This window comes from Astatotilapia calliptera, chromosome 13 (genome assembly GCF_964374335.1).
Source record: "Astatotilapia calliptera chromosome 13, fAstCal68.1, whole genome shotgun sequence".
In the NCBI taxonomy this organism is placed as follows: domain Eukaryota; kingdom Metazoa; phylum Chordata; class Actinopteri; order Cichliformes; family Cichlidae; genus Astatotilapia; species Astatotilapia calliptera.
Window position 1 is genome coordinate 246,591 of NC_137434.1, and position 25,101 is coordinate 271,691.

The following is a 25,101-nucleotide window of genomic DNA, read 5'->3' on the forward strand; positions in this document are numbered from 1 at the left end:
GAGGAGGAGCAGAGAAGGAGGTGATGGGGATGTAGGAAGAGGAGGAGGTGAGACATTCTTTGTTTTCTTAAATTGTTGTGATGAGTAAAACCAGAAGGCAGTGAATGTAAATGAGTGCGACATTGAACGTCCCTGAAGCAGGCACCGTCAGCACCCCCCCCACATCAGTTCAAGACTTCCTGTCATTTACCAAACTTGGAAACACTCACCACAATCACGGACTTGGCCTGTTCACAGAACTGGAAGTCTCCATACCGAACCGACTTCCTGCCCTGCGCGCGCACGCACACACACACACACACACACACACACAAAACAGATTCTTAGAATAATCACCAGAACATGAAAAACAAGAAGCTCCTTGTCACATTTCTGAGTTCCTATAAGCGTGTTACTGTGTGTGTGTACTGACATCTCGATCCACCGTAGTGGCGAAGCTCACGGCCTCCTTCTGGCTGCAGCTGACAGCTTTCTGCAGCGTGTAGATCACCTGCTCGTACGTGTGCACTTCATCATTGAACAGCATGCAGTAGTAGGTGTCCTCTCGCTCCCTGCAGACACATACACACACACACACACACACAGTGTGAACGCTGCAGTATGACGCGTTTACTGTCACGTGTCTCAGGTAAAGGTAGAGTGAGCCTACGGTGGCTGCAGTCCTGTGGGGAGCAGGTCCTCGTGCTCCCAGGTCAGCAGGTCGACGGCATACTTCAGGATGATGAAAAAGACACTGAACGCACGGCCGACCATGTCAGTGGGTAGCTGAGCTACGGGGTCCTGGAAGGACAAACAGCACAGAGTGAGCACTCTGAGAGACAGGGTTACCATCCTAAGCCAGCTCAGTTCACACCAGCCTCTAATCAGTCTCTCACACTCAAACCACAGCTGTGAAGTATGTCTGTGAAGGTTCTCAGTCATCCCTGTCATCATAGTCTAAGAAAGAAAAAGGCATCTGGACTTGTTTAAGTTGCTTGAAGACGTTTCACCTCTCATCTGAGAAGCTTGTTCAGTTCTAGGGTCAAATGGTTTTTCTTTCCAAGCTCCTTAGACCACAGCTGTGAAGATCCTTCTTCCTTCCATCCAACACCGAGTAAAACAACCCACGATTACTGCCACTCAAAAATAAAAATAAAATCCAAACTACAGGATCCAGGGAACGGAGGAAATATTTGCATGGCTGCTTTTATATTCTCTGAAAAGACGCTTAGGAACCTCCTCAAATAGGAACCTCCTTTTAATGTTTTAGTCGGGGAGCTCTCAGAGGACAACTTATCAGCGCTCAGGTCTGCTGAAAGTGAATAAGTAAGTAAAGAAATTTTTATACAGCACCTTTCAAGATAAAATCACGAAGTGCTTCACAGAAGCTAAAACATAAAAACAAAAATCAACCAAAAGCAAGTTTAAAAAGAAGAGTTTTTAGCTGTTTTTTAAAAGAGACCACTGAGTCCACAGATCTCAGGCTCAAAGGGAGAGAGTTCCACAGTCTGGGGACCACAGTTACAAAAGCTCTGTCGCCTTTTGTTTTCAGCCTCGTGTGCTCGACAACCAGCAAGCCCTGATCACATGACCTCAGAGACCTGTGGATGTACGGATGTAAAACATCACTGATGTATGTTGGTGCTTGTCCATGTAGAGCCCTGAATGTCAAAATCATAATCTTAAAGTGGACTCTGAATATTATGGGGAGCTAGTGCAGCTATATCAGCAGGGGTGTGGCATTACTTGGAAGGCTTGGTCTGAAGCTTTGCTGCAGCATTCTGAGCACCCTGCAGATATTTCAAAGAGGCATTACATAAACAGGTGAACAAGGAATTACAATAGTCCAAACGAGATGAGACAAATGCATGAATGATTATTTCCAGTTCAGAGCGTGACTCAATGGTACTCAGCTTAGCAATGTTTCTTAAATGGTAAAAACAGGAGCAGACCAGAGATTTAACATGAGCCTCCAAAGTCAGAGCTGTCAAAAGTTACATCAAGGCTCCTGATAGAAGGTTTGGAAAATGAAGCAAGAGGGCCTAAATTTTCCACTACCAAGGGCACAAATTTATCAGGAACACAAACAAGGACTTTAGTTTTCTCCTCATTAAGTTGAAGAAAGTTATCAGCCTCCAACCTCTCATGGAGTCTATGCACCTATGCAAGATCTGTAGTTTGGAAACATCATGTGGCTTAAAAGAGATATACAACTGAATATCATCTGCATAGCAGTGATACGAAATGTCCTTGTGCTAAGAAGGTCCTGAAGAGAGAGTATATACAACAAAAAACAATAAGGGTCCCAACACAGAACCTTGTGGCACACCATAGGCAAGACAAGTGGAGGAGGACCTGAACTTAGAGCTAGCCATAGAGAAGGATCGTTCACACAAACAAGACCCCGATATACCCATCCAGCGTCTCAGCCTATGTAACAAAATGTGACGGTACCAAAGGCACAGGTCAGGTCCAACATCAGCAAGACATCAAAATGTCACTGGACACTCTAAAGAAGTGCAGTTTCAATAGAGTGAGCGCTACGAAAGTCAGATTGGAATTTATCGAGAATGTTGTATTTATCTAAATCAGCTGTGAACTGCTTAGAAACAACTTTTTCTAAAATCTTAGCGATGAATGATAGTTTTAAATTTGGTCTACAACTGCTAAGCAGAGAAGTGTCAAGCTTGGGGTTGTTGTTGTTTTTTTTAACAGTGGGTGAATAACAGCATTCTTACAATAAACAGGGACCTGACCAGAAACCAGTGAGGCATTGATAATTGTAAGCACACAGGGACCAATAAACTGAAAGACATTTTTAAACAAAGATCCAGGTAAAATATCAAGAGAGCAGGAGGACGCTTTCATTGAATCAACTAACTTGACAGCTCAGGTAAGGACACAGGTAAAAATCTTTCTAAAATAGCAGGCCTAGCTTGAGTTGAAGCTGACAATAGAGACACAGAAGGAGAGACATTGTTCCTCACATTGTCTTTCTTTGTTGAAAAAGTCAGTAAAGACACTAGCTCTGAGAAATAGGCAGCCCTCGCATCTTGAACTGAAGAGTTAAAAGAAACTAAAAGGTCCTTTAAATAAAAGAGATGGACATGCAAACGAGTTTTCCTCCATAAACGCTCAACCTTACGGCAGCAACGCTTTAAACAGCAAATGCTGTCATTTATCCAGGGGGACAACTTTGAAACCGGAGCTAGTCTAGTTTAAACAGGACAAACATTGTCTAAAATAGAAAGACAAAGATTATTAAAAACATTTGTTAATAAATCAAAATTATAGGAAGGTAAGACTAAATAAAAAACATCAGAAATTTTGGCAGCAGTAGAGGAATTTAAGATGCGAGAGCTAACCACATGTTGAACAGGAGAGAGGGACAGATGGAAAGACAAGTTAAAAAGAATACAACGATGGTCCAAAATAAAAATGTCCTCAGTACAAAAAAAAATCACTGTTTAAACCTAAAGTATAAACAAGGCCCAGTGTGTGTCCTTTGGTGTTAGTGGGACCAGACACATGCTGTGTAAAATGAAAAGAATCCATGACGCTAAGGAAACCTCTGGCAAAGAGGTCAGAGTCATCGTCAATGTGTATATTAAAATCCCCGACTGTAACCAGTCTGAACAGCTTCAAGGTGGAGGATAAAAAGTCACTGAACACCTTTAAAACTGACCATTTAGACCAGGTAGACGATACACTACAGCACAGTAACACAGATCTTTATCTCCAATTTTAACCAGCTGTAATTCAAATGATGAAAAATGTCGGACCATTACTGAGCGACAGTCAAACCGGCTTCCAAACACTGCAGTGAGATGACCTCCTTGACCGGACGTCCAAGGCTGGCTGATGAAGGAGTACCCGCCCGGGCAAAGCTCGATGAGGGATGAGTACTCACCATCGCACTGCCAGGTTTCAGTTAGAAATAAGAAATCCAGGTTTTTTTTGGAAAGAATAAAATTGTTCAACAAGAACGTTTTATTTGTCATTGATTGGGCATTAAAGAGCGCCATGCTCTGCGAGGTAGAAGTTGAATCATTAACAGAAATGGCCCAAATTAGGGAACATAAAAACTGAAGCTTTGATCCGCGACCTTTGTAAATTCCACTCACTGTGTGGACAGAAGGCCAAACAACTGGAAAGTCTGTATAAACACTCCTGAGGTAGCATAGTCTCACAGGTCCAGGCCCTACATAATCAAGCAGGGACAAGGAAGAAAAATGCCCCTCCGTACAAACTGTCTGACCACAGGTGACTCAGCGTCGCTTACCAGCTAATCCTCGCTTCAGAAAACTCTAAGTTTCACCTGAACACTTGCTCTCTGGAGAATGACGTGAACATTAAACTGAGAATAATCAAATGGATTGAAACATGCAGAAAAGTTTAAATACATCGAACAGATGATCGAGGTCAAAGGAGCGACTCACGTTCAGACTGAGCACCGGGGGGGGGGGAACAGACAGATGGGGTCATGTCATCAGCTCTGCTCAATTTGCTTGATTTTCTAATTCTGTTCACGGCAGGAAGGTTTATACTTAACAATAATTTAAAAAACATTAAGTCAGACCGACGGACAGAGCCACAGATGGTTAAGGTGCTAACATACCGTCCACAATGCCGTCATCACACAGAGGCAGCCGTTTGTACCTGCGGGCACTTCACAAAGAGCCACTGTGGTATTCTTCTAAATGAAACATGTTGCCATGCCGACAATATCACGTCACACGCACTGATGACGAGGAGAACAAGCCAAGAGTTTGTCGAGTGTTTATCATATCGCACTGGCCACAACAGACTCATAGAAAATCCTGAGCATTTTCTGGCAGATGTTGAAGGACCTCAGTCGCCTCAAAAAATAGAGACGACTCTGGCCCTTCCTGTAAAGTGCTGTGGTGTTTTTAGCCCAGTCCAGTTTATTGTCAATGTGAACTCCAAGGTATTTATAGTCCTCCACAATGTCCACACTGACCCCCTGGATTGAAACAGGGGTCAAGTGTTTCCTGGTCTTCCTGAAGTCCACGATCAGTTCCTTGGTCTTTGCCACGTTGAGCTGCAGATGATTCTGCTCACACACGTGACAAAGGAGTCGACCACAGCCCGGTACTCTGTCTCATCATCCCTGCTGATGCATCCAACCACCGCAGAGTCATCAGAAAACTTCTGAAGATGGAGGTCTCTGTGCAGTGGCTGAAGTCTGTGGTGTAGAGGGTGAAGAGGAAGGGGGAGAGGACAGTCCCCTGTGGTGCCCCTGTGTTGCTGATTACCTTGTCACACTCACTGTGGGAGACGTACATATTGTGGTCTTCCTGTCAGGTAATCAACAATCCAGGACACCAGAGAAGCATCCACCTGCATCGCTGCTAACTTATCACCCAGGAGGGTCGGCCTGATGGCGTTGAAAGCACTAGAAAAGTCAAAAAACATGACCCTCACAGTGCTCGCCGGCTGGTCCAGATGGGTGTAGACACGATTGAGCAGGTAGATGATGGCGTCCTCAGTTCCGAGACGAGGCTGATAAGCGAACTGAAGGGGATCCAGATGTGGTCTTACTATGGGTCGCAGCTGGTCCAGGATGAGCCTTTCCAGGGTCTTCACGATGTGAGAGGTCAGTGCCACGGGCCTGTAATCCTGGGGGCCACTGGGACGTGGCGTCTTTGGTACAGGGACGAGGCATGATGTCTTCCACATCACCGGGACCCTCTGCAGACTCAGACTCAGCATAAACAGTTTATGAAAGACTCCACACAGCTGGGGGGCACAGGTCTTGAGGACGAGGGGACTCACTCCGTCTGGTCCAGCAGACTTGCCTGAGTGAAGTCTCCTCATTTGCATCTCAACCTGGTATAGGGCTTTGGAGCGTGATGTCACAGGGGTGGGCGTGGAAAGGATTTTGGCCCGATCCGCCATTTTGGGGGTCTAGCGCAAGTGAAAAGGGAGCGAAGGCACACACAACAGCCATGGTTCGTATTTGCTGTGTGGTCGGCTGCAATGTACGATCACACGACCGGCAAGAGAATAAGGTTGAAAATGGTTTATCTTTTCATTCTTTCCCAACCTGGAAGCAACATGAGGCAGCTCGTGTATCGATGTTACCAAACGAAGGCATCTAGCCTGGATAGCAGCTGTGAGACGAGCTGATATCCAGTTCTCTTCCATCTCCAAATATCTGTTGGTGCTCCATACATTTTCATTCCAGTAAGTTCTAAATATGTTCACTCTTTATAGCCTATTAGTTTTATTTTCAATGCGCTCTGAGCTCATAGCAAATTAGAACAAACATCCTACTGAGTGATTTTGCAGAACTACCTTCTATTTATAGAGTTGCTAATTATTTGGCATTATTGCAGCAAACCAACCTATGAAATGGATGAAACATCGTGACTGGGTTCCAGCGCTACACAAGGGACCTGCTTCAAACATACCACCATGCCAATCAGATTACTTCTTCCATGTGAGGGTGAAGAGGTGACCCTCCTGGATAAGATGGTGAAGGTTTGCTGCGTTTTGGTGAACAGTGTGATAATAAAACCAGGGAAGAATGAAACCTGCTCCTGTTAAACGTTCTTAAGTATTGTGCTGTTAAAATTGCTGTATTTTTTCAAAAGATACAGTAAATAAAGTAATGTTAGTAGTGGGTGATATCATGTAAACACTCATGATTTTGTGTAAACATTTTGTCATTTGTAAACTATAAATGACATGGATTCTACACTGTAACTGATGTGATGTTCTATAAGGTGGTTTTAATAAAAAAAAAAAAAAAAAAAAAGGCAAAAATTAGTTTGTTTCTTTATTCAACTTTTGAACAGTGGGACTCAGTCAGTACATATTCAGTAAATGTACATATACATATATAGTACATATTCAGTAAATGCAAATTATTTACACAGCAGTGCACTACAGGCATAAATCTAGACCCCTAGATAAAACATTATGGGTCATTCCCACAACCCACAGCTTTACTGTGTTCCAGCAAAGTATCCAATAGCAGTGACGACTCCTCCAAAGTAGCAGGTGGGATTTTTCTGTTTTGAGGACGGCTCCTTTTACCTGTCACTACAGATGGTCTGTGTATGTTTTGATCAAGAGCCTTTTTTGGGCAGCTGAAGAGGAGACGTCTATCTTATGGCCAACCTCTGGCTGTATCTTGGTCACATTACCCAGCAAAACCCAGTATGCAGGTTCATCTGTAACAGTCCTGGTGCCATGGATCAGCACTGTTGCTTCTACATTAAACAGAAGAGCAGTGACGTGGGTGCAGGTCTCCGCGACTCCAGCCTTACAGGTGCAGTGGGCGGCTTCAACCTTCCCTGTGATGCTCACAGTGACCCATGGCTGCAATGCTGGTTCATTCAGTCTTTGAGAGTGCAGGACCTGAAACACACACAGACAAAGTTCATTTAAAGACAAGAACTATGAGCCAAGGCCGACGTAAATGTGTTTTATCTACTTTATCATAAATGTAACAAAGTGTTTAGAAAGTTAGCACATACATGTCATTTTTCATTTCTTTATGTGTCCATCTATAGAACGCTGCAGGTTATAGTGTAAATCTGCCTGCAGAAAATGAACCTAAAGTATGTAATGCAAGGATGTCATCACTTTAGAGATGGAGAAAGCATAAAGTGACAATTATGAATCACTTAATATGATAAGGAGATTCTGCAGGTCATTAATCAATGTATAAAATTAAAATAAAATGTATTTTTAGTGACACAGGACACAAACATGGAAGCAAGATGTATAATTAGGATTATTTATAATAAATATGAATAAATTAGTGCAATTTCTTTAACCATAAAGAACAACAATCCTTCAGGACAATGTCACATCAATGCACTGAACTCACTATGTTATCCATCTAACAGCCTCCACATGTTCTCACTGTAATTTCCCCTCATGAATGAATTTGTGCTGCACTAATGTGAATGTTTGCAGGGAAATCAAACGCATTTCACTCGCAGTACTCAAGCTGACTTACCTTTGTTTGAATGACGACTTGTACGCGCTGACTCCACAGACAAGGTCAGGCTACGTCAGTAGCGGTTGGTCTTCAGGGTTTCTACTCCACGGCCGTATTTCATACGGGTCCACATTTCCAATGCACGCTCTTTTCTGCAAGTACCGCTGCTTCGCCTCTGGACGCAATCGGTCTCTATACAGTTCATTCTCTTTTGAGCTGCTTTTAAGCATCTTTCTTGTAGTCGTCGTTCCAACACAGTGTGTTTGTGTTGATTCGTAGACCCCGAAAATGGCGCTGCGCTCCCATAATGCATTGCGGCGTGACGTCAACTCCAAAGCCCTATTGAGTGAAGGTGATGGGTGGGGTGTCAGGAATCTCACAGGAGGCAACATGTGAAGAGAGAGGCTGGCACAGTGGTGTGGCTCTGGGTTCCAGGCTGACTGCAGGTGAGGTTGTGGGGGTGGGAGCAGACACTGTGGTGTCGAATCTATTGAAAAACAGATTCAACTCGTCGGCTCTATTCTCACCTCCCTCAGCTCCCCTGCTGTTGGTTGGCCTGAATCCAGTGATGGTCTTCATGCCCCTCCACACCTCTCTCATGCTGTTCTGCTGGAGTTTCCACTCCAGCTTCCTCCTGTAATTGTCCTTAGCCTCTCTGATCTTGTCCTTTAGTAACACCTGGACCTTCCTCACCTCTTTGTTGCCCCCTCTGAAAGCCCTCTTCTTGTTGTTGAGGAGGGCTTTGATGTTCTTAGTCACCCACGGCTTGTTATTTGGGTAACAATGAACAGTCTGAGCTGGAACAATGGAGTCTGTGCAGAAAGTTATGTAGCCTGTGATACACTCAGTAAGCCCATTGATGTCCTCGGCGTGAGGCTCACAGAGTGTTTCCCAGTCGGTCACCTCAAAACAGCCCTGTAGTTCCGCTATTGCCTCCTCTGACCACCTCCTAACAGTCCTGGTGGTCACAGGTTCCCTCCTCACAATTGGCACATAGCGGGGGGTGAGGTGAATCAGGTTATGATCTGACCTACCAAGTCAGATCATAACCTGATTCACCTAAAATTCATTTAAAGGCTGTAAGACATATTTAATGAAAATAAGGTAAAGCAACTTAAACACAATTTAAAGGACATAACAGCCATAACTGAAACTTCCAAATGAACATGATGGGTGCCAGACAGACAGAGCCAGAGCAAGACAGCTGGTTCAGTCAAGGTGTCTTTATATACACTGGGACTGGCCTTCTCAGGTGTGCTGCATCTATAATTGGGTCAGCTCCACCTACCTGCAAGAAACAGGTAACAGAAAAACCAAAACACAAGGCCAGCCCACAGCCCACAGAGCAGCTATCTGAACGCTACTCCAACAGAGGTCGATTATCTTGTTAATAATTTCACCTCCTCACTACGTACAACTCTGGATACTGTAGCTCAGGGCTGCCCAATCCCAGTCCTCAAGAGCTACTATCCTGCAGCTTTTAGATGCATCCCTACTCCAACACAGCTGAATCAAATGGTTTGATTACCTCTTCAGCATGCCATCATGTTTGGCAAAGGCCTGATAACGAGCCATTCATTTGATTCAGGTGTGTGGGAACAAGGATGCATCTAAAAGCTGCAGGACGGTAGCTCTCGAGGACCGGGATTGGGCACCCCTGCTGTAGCTCCTGTGAAAACTAAGGTCTCAAATCAGAAGTACCTGACTCTGTGGTATAATTCTCAAACACGTACCCTAAAGCAGATGACTCGTAAGCTGGAGAGGAAATGGCGTGTCCCAAATTCAGAGGATCATCATTTAGCCTGGAGAAATAGTTTGCTGCTTTATAAGAAAGCCCTCCGCAAAGCCAGAACATCTTACTATTCATCACTGATTGAAGAAAATAAGAACAACCCCAGGTTTCTCTTCAGCTCTGTAGCCAGGCTGACAAACAGTCAGAGCTCTGTTGAGCCAACCATCCCTTTAACATTAACTAGTAATGACTTCATGAACTTCTTCACAAATAAAATGTTTTTTTTTTTTATTACTTAGCTTTTAATAAAGGTTTTACATATTTTTACAACAGAAAAGGAAAACAACAAACAACCGAAAACAACAATAACAAAACAAGCAGTTGACTGAAAAGCACAGCTTTTTCCCACAAAGCAATTCTGGCAGTGAGAACATGACTTTATATTCATGAATTGACAGCAGATCTACAGATGTAAGAGCAGCCTAGGAGAGGCATACAGAGGTTTATATAGATGTATATGTGTGTGTGTATTTATATAGAGTAGGCACAAACAGGAGAAAGAAAAAATAAATTAAATTTAAAAACAAAAAACAAAACAAACAACATTCTAATTTCGGATATATTTCAACCACTTGTACCATCTTGTGGTATAAATATTAGCCTGCAGTCTTAACAAAAAGGTACGTTTTTCCATTTTATGAATCTCCTCAACAACGCTCAACCAGTCGTCCAGAACAGGGGGGTCAGTACAGAGCCACTTACGAGTAATTGCTTTTTTTGCTGCAGCAGTAAGAATCTTCAGGAGATATTTGTCATTGCTTGTTAATTCTTCGGGTAGGTCTCCTAAATAAAATGTTATGACAGGCCGTTGTTTTGATTTAAAGCCTATAGTCTGTTCTATCTTTGATATAACATCTTCCCAAAATTTTTCGACACGACCAGAATATGTGGGTATGGTTTGCAACAGTTTCCCCACAGCTCCTCCAGCATGAAGAATTTCACCGTGTTTGTTGTTTTGGTGTTATGAAAAATCGTACCAGATTTTTCCAACTAAATTCTCGCCAGTATGCAGAGGATGAGGTTGAACTGGCAGTCTCACACATATTGTCCCATTGCTCAGAAGTTATAACTGAGGACAACTCTCTCTCCCATCTTTCCTTTATATACAGTAAGCTGTTGAGGTTCCCCTACTTTTCAATATGCCCTGGTAGAGTTTAGAGATAACTGACTTGCAGCCCTTATAATATGTTTGTGAAATCAGATTAATTATTTCATTGGGTTGTGTATTAATTTCTTTAGTCACTTTTGAGGATAAATACTGCCGTAATTGTAGGTATCTGAAAAAAAAATCCCTTTTTCCTAGTTCATATTTTTCTTGTAATGTTTGGAAACTTTGCAGGCCATTCTTATCCAGTATTTTACAGTATACATTAATGCCTTTATGCGACCAATTCTTAAATTGTAAATCCAATTGGTTTGGTTTAAACTCAGAGTCATAAGCCACCCACTTAAGTACTTGAATGTGGTTCCTTAGATTTAGTTCCTTCACTATCTCAAACCAGATAAGCAATGTAAAAGATGTGAAAGGGTTCAGTTCTTTCTGGTGGGCTCTTGCCAGCTTCCGATCTCCTATCAAGGCTTGTATTGGAATGACCCCACGCATATTCTCAATGTCTTTCCATCGGGCCCCATAAGTGTCAACATACCATTGTATAATTATTTTGAGTTGAGCAGCAAGGTAGTAATCCCTGAGACTTGGGAGGGAGAAGCCGCCTTTATCTTTATGGAATAATAATGTGCTATATTTAATTCTAGGTTTCCGCCCCCTCCAAATAAATCAAGATATTTGTTTGTCCCAGACATGGAACTGAGATTTGGGGATTTTGATAGGCAGAGACATAAACAGATACAGTAGTCTGGGTAGGACTGACATTTTAATGACCTCCATTCTCGCGCTAAAATCAAAAACAAGTGTTGACCATTGAGTGAGGTCCTCTTTAATCTTTTGGCTCACGGGTTCAAAGTTTTTTTTTTTTATACAAGTCTACTAACGATTTAGTCAGCCATACTCCTAAATATCTAATTGCTTTCAGAGACCAATCAACAGAAAAAAATAATAATTTAACCTCATTCAACAGGCTATAGTTAAAACTCAAAATTTGTGTTTTTCCTATGTTGAGTTTTTAACCAGAATACATCCCAAACCTTCCCAGCAAATCTAAAAGGGTCCGGATGGACTGGTCTGGATTCGACAAGTACAAGAGGACATCATCAGCATATAGTGCTATTTTATGTTCTCTTGAATTAACTACGACCCCATGAACACTATTATTTTCTCTTATTGCTTGTGCTAAAGGTTCAATGTAAAGAGCGAAAAGAGTCGGAGACAAGGGACAACCTTGACGAGTAGATCTTTCCAACTTTACACGGTCCGTGACTCGTCCATTTATCTTGATTCTCGCGGTAGGCATTAAATATAATGTCTTAATACTGTTAATGGAGTTTTCAGCAAAACCAAACCTTTCTAAGACCAAGAACAAATACGACCAGCTGACACAATCAAAGGCCTTTTCGGCATCCAGACTAATTAGTACCGCTTTATGATTATTTTCTCTTACATTATTGATTATGTGGAGAGAGCGTCTTATGTTGTCTTGGATTTGCCGGCCCCCAACAAATCCAGTTTGATCTTCATCAATCAAATCTGGGATGAACGAGTTTAGCCTATTAGATATAATTGAGGCATAAAGCTTATAATCTTGGTTTAGGACTGATATCGGCCTATATGAGCTGCACAGCATTTTATTCTTACCGTCTTTAGGTATAATTGTTATGATTGCCTCAAACCATGATGGGGGTGGGGCGGGGGGGTGGACATATTCTCTAATGTCCAGTTCAATGACCTTAGCAAAACTGGAAGCACCTCCACCTCAAATGCTTTATACCACTCAGCCGGCAGGCCGTCTGTACCTGGTGTTTTGTTATTTTTTAGTTTCTTTAAGGCCATTTCCAGTTCTTCTTTCTGAATCTGTTTGGTTAGGCATTCATTTTGACACTCGCCAATTGATGGCAAATCTAATGAATTAAGAAACATTTTCATATCTTCTGTATTGGCTTGTGCAGGTTGTGCGTATAACATTTTGTAATAGGTTTGGAATGCCAAGTCAATTCCTTCCAGGTCACTTTGTAATTTCCCAGTTTGGGGACCAAGGACTGAGCACATAGAATGCGTCATTTGCCTTTTACGAAGTTTTCTAGCAAGTAATTTTGTTGCCCTTGGCCCAGTTTCATAATATGATTGCCTCATAAATTTGTATTTTTTCTCTTCTTCTTCCTGATATATATCAAGAATTTGTTTTTTAATTTTCTGAATTTGTTTCAAGGTCTGGTCAGATTGAGTATTTTTGTGTCTGTTTTCTAAATCTTTTAGTGTATTTTCAAGTCCATTCAGCTGATTCTCTTTAGCTTTCTTCAGAGCTGCACTTAGTGATATAAATTTGCCCCTAACAACTGCCTTTAAGGTGTCCCATAAAATGTTAGGATTTACCTGGCCATTATCATTTATTTCTAGAAAATATTTTATTTCAGCTTTTATCTCTTTTATAATAGCCTTATTGTTAAGTAGACCTGTATTTAGCCTCCATACAGTTTTTTTTGGTCTAGTCTCTAGGTTAATTGTTAGATAAATTGGTGAATGGTCTGACATATTCCTAGTGCCTATGTCACAACTTTTTACCCTATGTCTATCATTTCTAAAGACAAAGAAAAGATCTATTCTTGAATATATGGCATGGGGGGGTGAAAAGTAAGTAAAATCTCTATGCTTTGGATGCATTTCTCGCCAAATATCCAATAAGCCCAAGTCATCCAGGCCCTTTCTTAGCAATTTACTCTGTGAAGTCACTATCCTCTTATTATTAGAGGTATCATCCTTATGCATGATTGTATTAAAGTCCCCTGCGCATATTAACACACCCTGAGACTCCGAGGAGATCAATTCAAGGATTTTCTTAAGAAGTTTCAAATCATAATTTGGTTGTAGGTAGACTGAAAGAAGAGTTACCATTTTGCCCTCTATTTTACCTTGAATTAACACATATCTGCCTTCATTATCCTTTACTTGTCTGGTAAGTTCAAAATGTAGGGAGTTGTGTATCAATACCGCAACTCCTCTTTTGTTACCTGTTTTAAAAGAGCTGTAAAATGTATTTGTGAATCCAAACTTCTTTAACTTCTCATGCTCTGTTTGAGATAAATGAGTTTCTTGGAGAAACACAATCTGTATTTTTCCCCGCTTTATCTTAGACATGACTCTACTCCTCTTAACAGGGTTGTTAAGTCCATTTACATTCCATGAAGCTGCTCTAAAGTCACAGTTACTCATACAGGTATTTCCAACCACTTATGTCGACGCTCTGAACATAGTTAGAACTATAAGAACAGATTAACCACAAAAACTGAACATATGTTACCTTGACTTCCACTCCTGGGGCTTTATAGTGCCCTGTCATTCTATAGTGTCCATTCTTACAATATTGGAGAAAAAAAATCCTACCATATATAGGAGCTCCATCGCTGCATCCAGCAGCTTTCTCTTGTCTCTGCGCATTTTAAGTATATCTCTCTCGGTCCTGATCAACATAGTCTGTTTTACACGACACAGGTCTAACGCAAAAAATGGTATAAAGTAAAAATGTTACTGGAGCAATACGTACAATGCCAGCATATGGTAGAGGTATTTCTTTATAAATCTTAAATAAGATGTAATAGAAAGGTAAACACCTCTTCCTCTATTATATTAAACTAAGATTAGGAAACAGTACTTACAGAGCCAAAACACGTATTTTAGCCGCTTAGTCCAGTGAGGCTTAACACAAGATAGTTAATACTTATTGTCTGAGAAATCCACGAAGCCTTCCGCGGACACGTTCGGAGTGTGAGCTATCCATTTTCTCCCAGTGTGCGCTTCGGGTGAGAACCTGTTCCCAGTTGACGTCCCCGCAGCGTGGCATCTCCACAGCGTAACCCCGCTTCTTCATATGAATTCTCATTTTAGCTGGGTATGGTGTCTGGAAACAAATTTTTTGTTCTTTGAGGATCTTCTTAATGTCCTTCTATTCTTTGAGCTTGTTGTTAATCTCAGTCGGTAAGTCGTGTGTAAAAGTGATAGTTTTGCCCTCATAAGAAATTTTCTTAGCCCAAGCTGCTCTCAGGATTTTGTCTTTTATGTCATACCTCTGGAAATTAACCACAATAGACCTTGCAATCGCTATGTCTTGCGGCTTTGGTCCCAGTGATCGGTGAGCACGCTGAATCTGCAACTCCTCATCTTCGGAAAGGGCAAGTTCTTTCTTTATGAAGTTGTTAATGAATGCCATCATATCATTCTCCTCAGCACCTTCCTTAATTCCGTATATACGGAGGTTGTTGCGGCGCGATCTTCCTTCCAGGTCCGTGACTTTGGTCTGGAGAGTTTTCTGCTGGTCCAGACAGTGAATTAGCGCATCTCTCAGGTCCACATTCACTGTCTCAAATTCGTTCACATGTTGTTCTGCTTCAGTTAGCCTAGTGGCGTGATTAAGAATATCCACGATGGCATCTTGTAGCTTCTGATTCATCTCAGCCTTTAGGTTATTCAGATCTTCTTTGATTTCTTTCCTCATCTCTCGGATGTTATCGCTCAAATTTTGCATTGCTTTAGCCATTGTTAGCTCGTTTTCCTCACTTTGCTCCGTGCTCCTCTTCATGCTAGCTCCGTCGCCGTCGCGTAAGGTGTCTTTTGCCTCTCCGTAACTTTTGGAGCTACCTGTGTCTTTTTACATCTGCCTCCACGCATTGTATATCATCGTCAGTATGAATACGTTTATTGTATCGAGTTTGTGGAGTTTTCCTCACTTATGATCAGGAGCGGACAAAAAGTTAATCCGCCATCTTGGAGCGCTCACCAGAAGTCCCCCACAAATAAAATTTTTATCATTAGAGAAAAAATTACCAATAATCATCCCACAGATGTAATATTATCTACAGCTACTCTTAGTACCATTGATGTTAAGTTAGACTCTTTTTCTCCAATTGATCTTTCTGAGTTAACTTCAATAATTACTTCCTCCAAACCATCAACGTGTCTTTTAGACCCCATTCCTACAAAACTGCTCAAAGAAGTCCTGCCATTAATTAATTCTTCGATCTTAAATATGATCAACCTATCTCTAATGATCGGCTATGTACCACAGGCCTTCAAGCTGGCTGTAGTTAAACCTTTACTCAAAAAGCATCTCTAGACCCAGCAGTCTTAGCTAATTATAGGCCAATCTCCAACCTTCCTTTATATCAAACATCCTTGAAAGAGTGGTTGTCAAACAGCTAACAGATCATCTGCAGAGGAATGGTTTATTTGAAGAGTTTCAGTCAGGTTTCAGAGCTCATCACAGCACAGAAACAGCTTTAGTGAAGGTTACAAATAGGGCTGTTCGATATAACGATATATATCGGATGACGATATAAAAACATCTATCGTTTCATTTTATGCTATCATTTGTTTCGCGGTGTCGCAAAATAAACTGTTTACGGCAATATTTTTTCACCATTTTGATGGTCACTATATTAATTTCTTAAAGTTCTCTCTTTCTCTTATATTTAATATAACCACACTACGGACGGACAAGTGCCTGTTTTTATGCGTTGTGGTTAACAACAACGACGGTAACAGCATCCGTGTCCGTTTGTTTATGTTCCACATAAACCTTTCACAATAAAGCTCAAGATCTTGTTGAGACTTTTCAAAATAAACTGAATCACGTGAAAGAGCAGATTGTTTACGGATGAGAATTAAAAAAAGAGCCGCCAGATGCTAAAATTAAACCTTAGACTCAAACGTTAGAACAGGCTTTTCCCCATAGCACGCCATGTAATAAATACTTACAAAGAAAACGGCGGCCGTTACAACTTATGTCTAAAAATGTATCGTTTCATGCATCGGATAAAACACTCGACTCCAGCAACATGACGCGCAGCTGGAAACACTTCACGCAAGACGAGCTGCCCGAGATTCACAGAATTTACAGAAAATGTTACATTTTTGTGATTTATATCGTTTTCGGACAATAGATGTCTTATATCAGGATATGAGATTTTAGTCATATCGCACAGCCCTAGTTACAAATGATCTTCTTATGGCCTCTGACAGTGGACTCATCTCTGTGCTTGTCCTGCTAGACCTCAGTGCAGCGTTCGATACTGTCGACCATAATATCCTATTAGAGCAATTAGAACATGCTGTAGGTATTACAGGTACTGTGCTGCAGTGGTTTGTATCATATCTATCTAATAGACTCCAGTTTGTGCATGTAAATGGAGAGTCCTCTTCACACACTGAGGTTAATTATGGAGTTCCACAGGGTTCAGTGCTAGGACCAATTCTGTTTACATTATACATGCTTCCCTTAGGCAGCATCATTAGAAGACATAGCATACATTTACACTGCTATGCAGATGACACCCAGCTCTATCTGTCCATGAAGCCAGATAACACACACCAATGAGTTAAACTGCAGGAATGTCTTAAAGACATAAAGACCTGGATGGCCGCTAACTTTCTGCTTCTTCATTCAGATCAAACTGAGGTTATTGTACTCGGCCCTGAAAATCTTAGAAATATGGTATCTAACCAGATTCTTACTCTGGATGGCATTACCTTGGCCTCCAGTAACACTGTGAGGAACCTTGGAGTCATTTTTGACCAGGACATGTCCTTCAACGCACATATTAAACAAATATGTAAGACTGCGTTCTTCCATTTGCGCAACATCTCTAAAGTTAGAAATATCCTGTCTCAGAGTGATGCTGAAAAACTAGTTCATGCATTTATTACTTCCAGGCTGGACTCACTGTCGCCAAAGTGCTTGCTCATAGGGGGTCATATGATTGTTGGGTTTTTCTCTGAATGTATTATTGTAGGGTCTACCTTACAATATAAAGCACCTTGAGGTGACTGTTGTTGTGATTTGGCACTATATAAATAAAATTGAATTGAATTGAATAGAGAGTCACAGAGAGACATCAGTCTGACCTCTTCGGTGTCCTGGTTGCCATCTCCCGGTGTGTGTTTCTGGCAGTAAGGGCCGGTCTTCCAGGCTTCAGAGTCTCCACAGTCACAGAAACCACCTCCTCCGGACGTTGTCATCTGCACGCGTGCGCACACACACACACACACACACACAAAAAACCCAGAAAAGTTCTCTGCTCATTTGTTTAGGGACGAACAGGATGAGAGCTGCCAGAGCTACAATCAGACCACCAGCAGATGTGCTGGTGGTCTGATTGTCTTAAACCAAACAGTCAGAATCAGACCTACAAATAACTGAGTATCATTTTTAGTTGCTCCAATTAAATTTCAGCAAAATGGACTAGCCTAGGATCATTTTTTCATTTAGATTTTTGGGGGTTTCTTTGAATTCAGCCGTTCGCAAGGCAGGGCTGGACTGGGACAAAAAAAAAAAAAAAAAAAAAAAAAAATCAGCCCAGGCATTTTGACTAGAGACCGGCCCACCGGGTATTACAGGAAAATAAAAATTAATACCGCTGTTTTAACAGCACCCTCTTTCATCTGAGAGCAAATGCCCCCTCCTCAGAGTATGCCCAAATGATGGAGCTGCAGAAGCTGGTGATAGCCGCATACTCAGCCGGACGGTGGACACGGAGATGCTCATACAAGTTAGTCGTGTTTGAGTACTCTGCTCGCACTTTACGTCTGCACAAGTGGCACACCGCTTTGGTTACATCCTTAGGTTTACCTCTTTCATCCCAAATTTACCTCTTTCATCCCGACTTTATATTTTTTTTAGTGCTGTCAGCGTTAATGCACAGTCATCACGACTAACGCGATTAACAATTAACCCATCTGGAGTGCAGACTGAGTCAAAATCTTTATGCTTTATGGGCAATAAACAAACAAGAGAGAGGGGACTTGCAACACCAAAGCCAATTTGATCAGTTTCATGATTGAAGTAGCAACAGGAGTGGGAGGAATAAGTCCAGCTTTGTGTCTTTGTTTCATTCTAGCTGAAGTCCAGGACAAATCGCTTCCTTTTCACCTCAGTAATATTCGGTAATAAGACTGCTTTCAGAGGGAGGGTGCAGCCGACCTCCTCGGCTGTAATTAGTCCAGCCCAGAGTCGATCATGACCAGTTGGCCAATCCACCCCCTTTCATTGTTTATACCGTTACAAACACGAACCAAAAAAAAAAAAAAAAAAGACATTGGCCCATAAAAACGAAAAATCCCCATCGGGCATATCGGGAGGGTTGGTCATTTTTCTGTCTATCAAACGATGTGGCTTCTTTTCTTTCCCAACACATTACCCAAGTAATATCAGTACAGCTATCCAGGATAAGGATTTTGTTTTACATCTGAGATCTGACGTTTGTTTCTTTTAAAGTGTCCCTTTCACGTATTTAAGCAGTTTATTTTCTGTAGATCTGAGGTCAAACACATCCAGCTGATGATGATCAAGTCCGAGATGGTCTTCCTCCTCTTCTCTGTTCCATCTGCAGCACTTGAGCAAGAACACCTGAGTTACTGGATTATTGCTCGGCGTGTTCTCTTAAACTGACCTCCTCCTTTATTTTAAACCTCTTTAACTATTTTATCCTTTTAAAACTTTGTAAATATCAGTAACTTCTTAAAAACCTTAACCGCTGTCTTCCAACACATAGACTGTGATGTCCACTGAATAACAGAGGACGCCATATACCCATGATGACCAAACTCTCTGTGTGTGTGTGTGTGTGTGTGTGCGCGCGCGCGCGCTTACCCTGTATCGATGCTCTTTATGAACGCTGCCTAAGAAACACTTCATGCAGAGGACACATGTCGGGTCGGCCGCACATTCCCTGCACACACACAGATCATCACTTAAAATGAGTCACCTGTGTTGCATGTGTCACCTGTGGACGTGCGTCTCCTACCTGCAGGAGTAGGTGGGCTCTCCCACCTTAAACACGTGCCCGCAAAGCGCTGATGGTTGGTTGTTCTCCTGCAGCAGCGCCAGGCCACCTGCTGGCTCCTCCCCCAGAAGGAGCCACTCCAGTGGTGCAAGGAGGAGGAGCTGACAAGCGAGCTCCTCCCTCTGCTCCTCTCTGTCACTGCTGCTCAGCCCCAAGCAAAAGATTCTGGGTACGTATATGGCCAGGTGACGGCACACTTCCTGCTGCAGGTCGGCAGCTGCGAGCCACCGCTGAGATGGAGGAAGAGGTGGAGATCAGTGACGGCTCACACATGCTTTAATGAACAGTGGTTAAACAGTACAACTCTGAGTGCTCTGGCAAACAAAGCACGAAAAAACATCAGCTTCAGTTATTCTTTAATAAACTCGAGCTCATTGTTCACAACAGACACCTGCAGCACACAGGTGTGTACAAATTCACACCTGTGTGCAACAATTTCAAATTGTGGCACTGTGGCGTGCACTGACAGGTGAGTAATGGTGAAGGTTTTTGAAGTGTTGCTTAAATGTAATACAAGTAACAAAAACAGAGTGACAGATGGAGATCGGTGGCTCTGCTCGCTGACAGGAAATAGGAGCTGCAGGTCACTGATAATCAGCTCAGACTGTCACAGCCACTCAGTCAGAATAACACACTGACCTGGTTACCAGGGGACAGCATACAGACAAAAGGCCGACACAGACCTACAAAGCAGCAAACAACCAGTAGACACTGAGCTACAAACCAGCTAAGGACCAGTAAACGCTGACATACAAACCATCTAACAACCAGTAAACACTGACATACAGGGAGTGCAGAATTATTAGGCAAATGAGTATTTTGTCCACTTCATCCTCTCCATGCATGTTGTCCTACTCCAAGCTGTATAGGCTCGAAAGCCTACTACCAATTAAGCATATTAGGTGATGTGCATCTCTGTAATGAGAAGGGGTGTGGTCTAATGACATCAACACCCTATATCAGGTGTGCATAATTATTAGGCAACGTCCTTTCCTTTGGCAAAATGGGTCAAAAGAAGGACTTGACAGGCTCAGAAAAGTCAAAAGTAGTGAGATATCTTGCAGAGGGATGCAGCAGTCTCAAAATTGCAAAGCTTCTGAAGCGTGATCATCGAACAATCAAGCGTTTCATTCAAAATAGTCAACAGGGTCGCAAGAAGCGTGTGGAAAAACCAAGGCGCAAAATAACTGCCCATGAACTGAGAAAAGTCAAGCGTGCAGCTGCCAAGATGCCACTTGCCACCAGTTTGGCCATATTTCAGAGCTGCAACATCACTGGAGTGCCCAAAAGCACAAGGTGTGTAATACTCAGAGACATGGCCAAGGTAAGAAAGGCTGAAAGATGACCACCACTGAACAAGACACACAAGCTGAAACGTCAAGACTGGGCCAAGAAATATCTCAAGACTGGTTTTTCTAAGGTTTTATGGACTGATGAAATGAGAGTGAGTCTTGATGGGCCAGATGGATGGGCCCGTGGCTGGATTGGTAAAGGGCAGAGAGCTCCAGTCCCACTCAGACGCCAGCAAGGTGGAGGTGGAGTACTGGTTTGGGCTGGTATCATCAAAGATGAGCTTGTGGGGCCTTTTCGGGTTGAGGATGGAGTCAAGCTCAACTCCCAGTCCTACTGCCAGTTTCTGGAAGACACCTTCTTCAAGCAGTGGTACAGGAAGAAGTCTGCATCCTTCAAGAAAAACATGATTTTCATGCAGGACAATGCTCCATCACACGCGTCCAAGTACTCCACAGCGTGGCTGGCAAGAAAGGGTATAAAAGAAGAAAAACTAATGACATGGCCTCCTTGTTCACCTGATCTGAACCCCATTGAGAACCTGTGGTCCATCATCAAATGTGAGATTTACAAGGAGGGAAAACAGTACACCTCTCTGAACAGTGTCTGGGAGGCTGTGGTTGCTGCTGCACGCAATGTTGATGGTGAACAGATCAAAACACTGACAGAATCCATGGATGGCAGGCTTTTGAGTGTCCTTGCAAAGACAGGTGGCTATATTGGTGGCTGATTTGTTTTTGTTTTGTTTTTGAATGTCAGAAATGTATATTTGTGAATGTGGAGATGTTATATTGGTTTCACTGGTAAAAATAAATAATTGAAATGGGTATATATTTGTTTTTTGTTAAGTTGCCTAATAATTATGCACAGTAATAGTCACCTGCACACACAGATATCCCCCTAAAATAGCTAAAACTAAAAACAAACTAAGAACTACTTCCAAAAACATTCAGCTTTGATATTAATGAGTTTTTTGGGTTCATTGAGAACATGGTTGTTGTTCAATAATAACATTATTCCTCAAAAATACAACTTGCCTAATAATTCTGCACTGCCTGTACAAACCAGCGAACAACCAGTAAACACTGAGCTGCAAACCAGCGAACAACCAGTAAACACTGAGCTGCAAACCAGCGAACAACCAGTAAACACTGAGCTCCAAACCAGCTAACAACCAGTAAACACTGAGCTCCAAACCAGCTAACAACCAGTAAACACTGAGCTACAAACCAGCTAACAACCAGTAAACACTGAGCTACAAACCAGCAAACAACCAGTAAACACTGAGCTACAAACCAGCAAACAACCAGTAAACGCTGACATTAGGGCTGCCACAAACGATTATTTTAATAGTCGACTGGTCAGATCATGCATCCATTAGACATAAATTGTACAGCTGATTACAACCAGCATGCATCTGCTCTTATATAACTATCATTAGCTGACAGCGTGAAGTGTTTAAGGTGCTAACTAACAATAAAGAGCAGATGATAGTTTATTAAACTTTTAATAAAATTTCCAGATTGTCTCGGTGGAGTTTAATAAACTCGGCCGTCTGCTCCTTGCTATCTAAAATATAACAGGACACTGGAGTAAACTCTCGGCCGTCTCACACTACTGTTTAATCAGTTTTCCGTTTGACATTTATTCAGCTGTGTGAAAACAAAGGAGGAACCCACTCGATGGATTAATAACGTTTTATTTTATCTAATCTAATAACTTTAATCTCAGGCAAACCGATTTACTCACAAACAAAACACTGAAAAAAGTCAAACAATAACATTTTTAGGTTATCTAAGTGACTTATATATCATGTTTAACTAAGTAGCGAAAGACTGTGGTGATCTGAAAATGATGTGCCAGGAGTTAAAAGTTTATTTTGTGACCCAGAAAGAATAATAAGTGTACTATTAAAGCTAAGCAGCGGCCGCCATTGTTGGAAACTTGAATTGTCTGAGCCGCGCTATGAATCCTGGGATCCTGGGGAAAAGGAGGATGCATTTGCAGCAGTCTTTGAATTTGGACAGTCTTCGTCACGTCGCTGTAACGTAATCAGCCTACAAATGCGGCCTCCGAAGGATGTGGCCCCTGAATTTGGACCGGAGGTTCCTTCTTCTTCTTCGGGTTTAACGGCAGCTGGCATTCTCGTAGATTCATTGCTGCCATCTTCTGTTTCAGTTCGTTATTACACTCTTAAAACCTACTTATGCCTGCGTCTTTCAGGATTTTACAAAGATTCAAACGACGCGTCGACTATTGAATTAGCCGTCAACGATTGTGACTAGTTTGGTAAATTGTAAATGGACTGGTTCTTACATAGTGCTTTTCTACTCAAAGTGCTTTATGTGTTCATATGAAAGGGGCGGGGCTCTCAGCATTGAACCAATCAAACCTGGATTCAAGTGTAGTGACAGCAAAACAGCTGACTTCAGAAACTAAGGCTACGTTCACACTGCAGGTCTTAATGCTCAATTCCGATCTAGTGTGAATCCTCAAAGTGGCCCGCATGCGCAACAGAAGACGTCACACACAACGCGCTCTGTTTAGACCCAGAGCAACCAGTGTTGTTTGACTGTTTCGGGCTTTACGTTTCCCAATTTTGCTTTAAGTTATAAAGTTATTTTGTTATCTACATTTGGCCTAATAATGATCCTTATTGCTGTTTTAGAGGAGCGGTGCTTCAAAGGATAGCTGCAGATTTCTGTCAGAATCTGCAGAATATACAGTACAAATAAAATGTTCACGTTTCTCCAACATTGTCTTCCCAACAGTTTCACTGGATGCCCAGGAAGCGTTCACGATGTCTTCTCCGGCGCTGATAATTGGCGTCTGTCTTGTGTCAGCGACGTAACCATCTCTCCCTGTTCCTCACACCTAGGTATTCACCACTCATCCAACGTGTGAAACCTGCGGTGAGGACAATTAAAGTGTGGCCAGAGGGGACAGACGCAGTGCTCCAGGACAGATTTAAAAACACAGACTGGAATATGTTCACCCACACAGACCTGGACCAGTACATCTGTACTGGATTACATCTCCGAAACCACAGATAGTGTCACCACCCAGAAACGGATCACCATGTACCCCAACCAGAAGCCTTGGATGAACTGGGATGTTCGTCTCCTCCTGAAGGCCCACAACACCGCCTTTAGGTCAGGAGATGCACACGCCTACAGCACAGCCAGGGCTAATCTAAAGAAGGGCATCAAAAAAAGCCAAACACCATTACAAAAAAAAGGTAGAAGAACACTTCTCCAACTCCAACCCCCGACGCATGTGGCAAGGACTCCAGACCATTACAGACTACAGGACCACCAAACCCTCCCCCGCATCCTCTGATGTCTCCTTCCTCAACGAGCTCAACAACTTTTATGTTCGTTTTGAGCGAGGGAACCCCACAACCACAGCAGACACGACGCCAGACCACCAACCTCTGACTCTCTCCCCCACCGATGTAGGAGCGGTGCTGAGCAGGATCAATGTCCACAAGGCTGCAGGCCCTGATGGCATCCCCGGGCGTGTTCTCAGAGCGTGTTCTGGGGAGCTTGCAGGAGTGCTGACAGACATATTCAACCTGTCCTTGGCCCACGCTGTGGTACCGGCCTGCTCAAATCCACCTCCATCGTCCCGATACCCAAAAACTCCAACCCATCTTGCCTCAATGACTACCGCCCAGTAGCACTCACCCCCATCATCACTAAGTGCTTAGAGCAGCTGGTCCTAGCACACTTCAAATCCTGTCTCCCCCCCACCCTGGACCCCCACCAATTCACATACCGCCAGAACAGGAGCACAGAGGATGCAGTCTCCATCGCACTGCACTCTGTCCTCTCACACCTGGACAACAACAACACCTACGCCAGAATGCTGTTTATAGACTTCAGTTCAGCGTTCAATACAATCCACCCCTCACAACTCATCAGGAAACTGACAGACCTGGGCATCAGTTCCCTCATCTGCAAATGGTTACTGGACTTCCTGACCAACCGCCCCCAACATGTCCGGCTGGATAACCGCTGCTCATCTACCATCACGATGAACACCGGTGTACCACAAGGCTGTGTGATGAGCCCTTTCCTCTACTCCCTCTTCACCCACGACTGCAGACCTGCTGATGGTT

The 25,101-nt window shown here is 42.7% G+C and overlaps 1 protein-coding gene across 8 annotated transcripts in view; it reads right to left on the reverse strand.

Annotated features, from left to right (window-relative positions):
- The window catches only part of ubr2 (ubiquitin protein ligase E3 component n-recognin 2), a 55,764-nt gene that overhangs the window by 24,730 nt on the left and 5,933 nt on the right, over window positions 1-25,101 (reverse strand). For all 8 annotated transcript variants that reach the window (XM_026189260.2, XM_026189258.2, XM_080287665.1 and 5 more), the window contains exons 2-7: window positions 19,653-19,921; window positions 19,499-19,577; window positions 17,755-17,868; window positions 650-780; window positions 413-551; window positions 210-272 (exon numbers count right to left, since the gene is read on the reverse strand). In XM_026189260.2, the coding sequence (XP_026045045.1) occupies window positions 210-272; window positions 413-551; window positions 650-780; window positions 17,755-17,868; window positions 19,499-19,577; window positions 19,653-19,921 (795 nt within the window). The remainder of the gene's footprint in view (window positions 1-209; window positions 273-412; window positions 552-649; window positions 781-17,754; window positions 17,869-19,498; window positions 19,578-19,652; window positions 19,922-25,101) is intronic.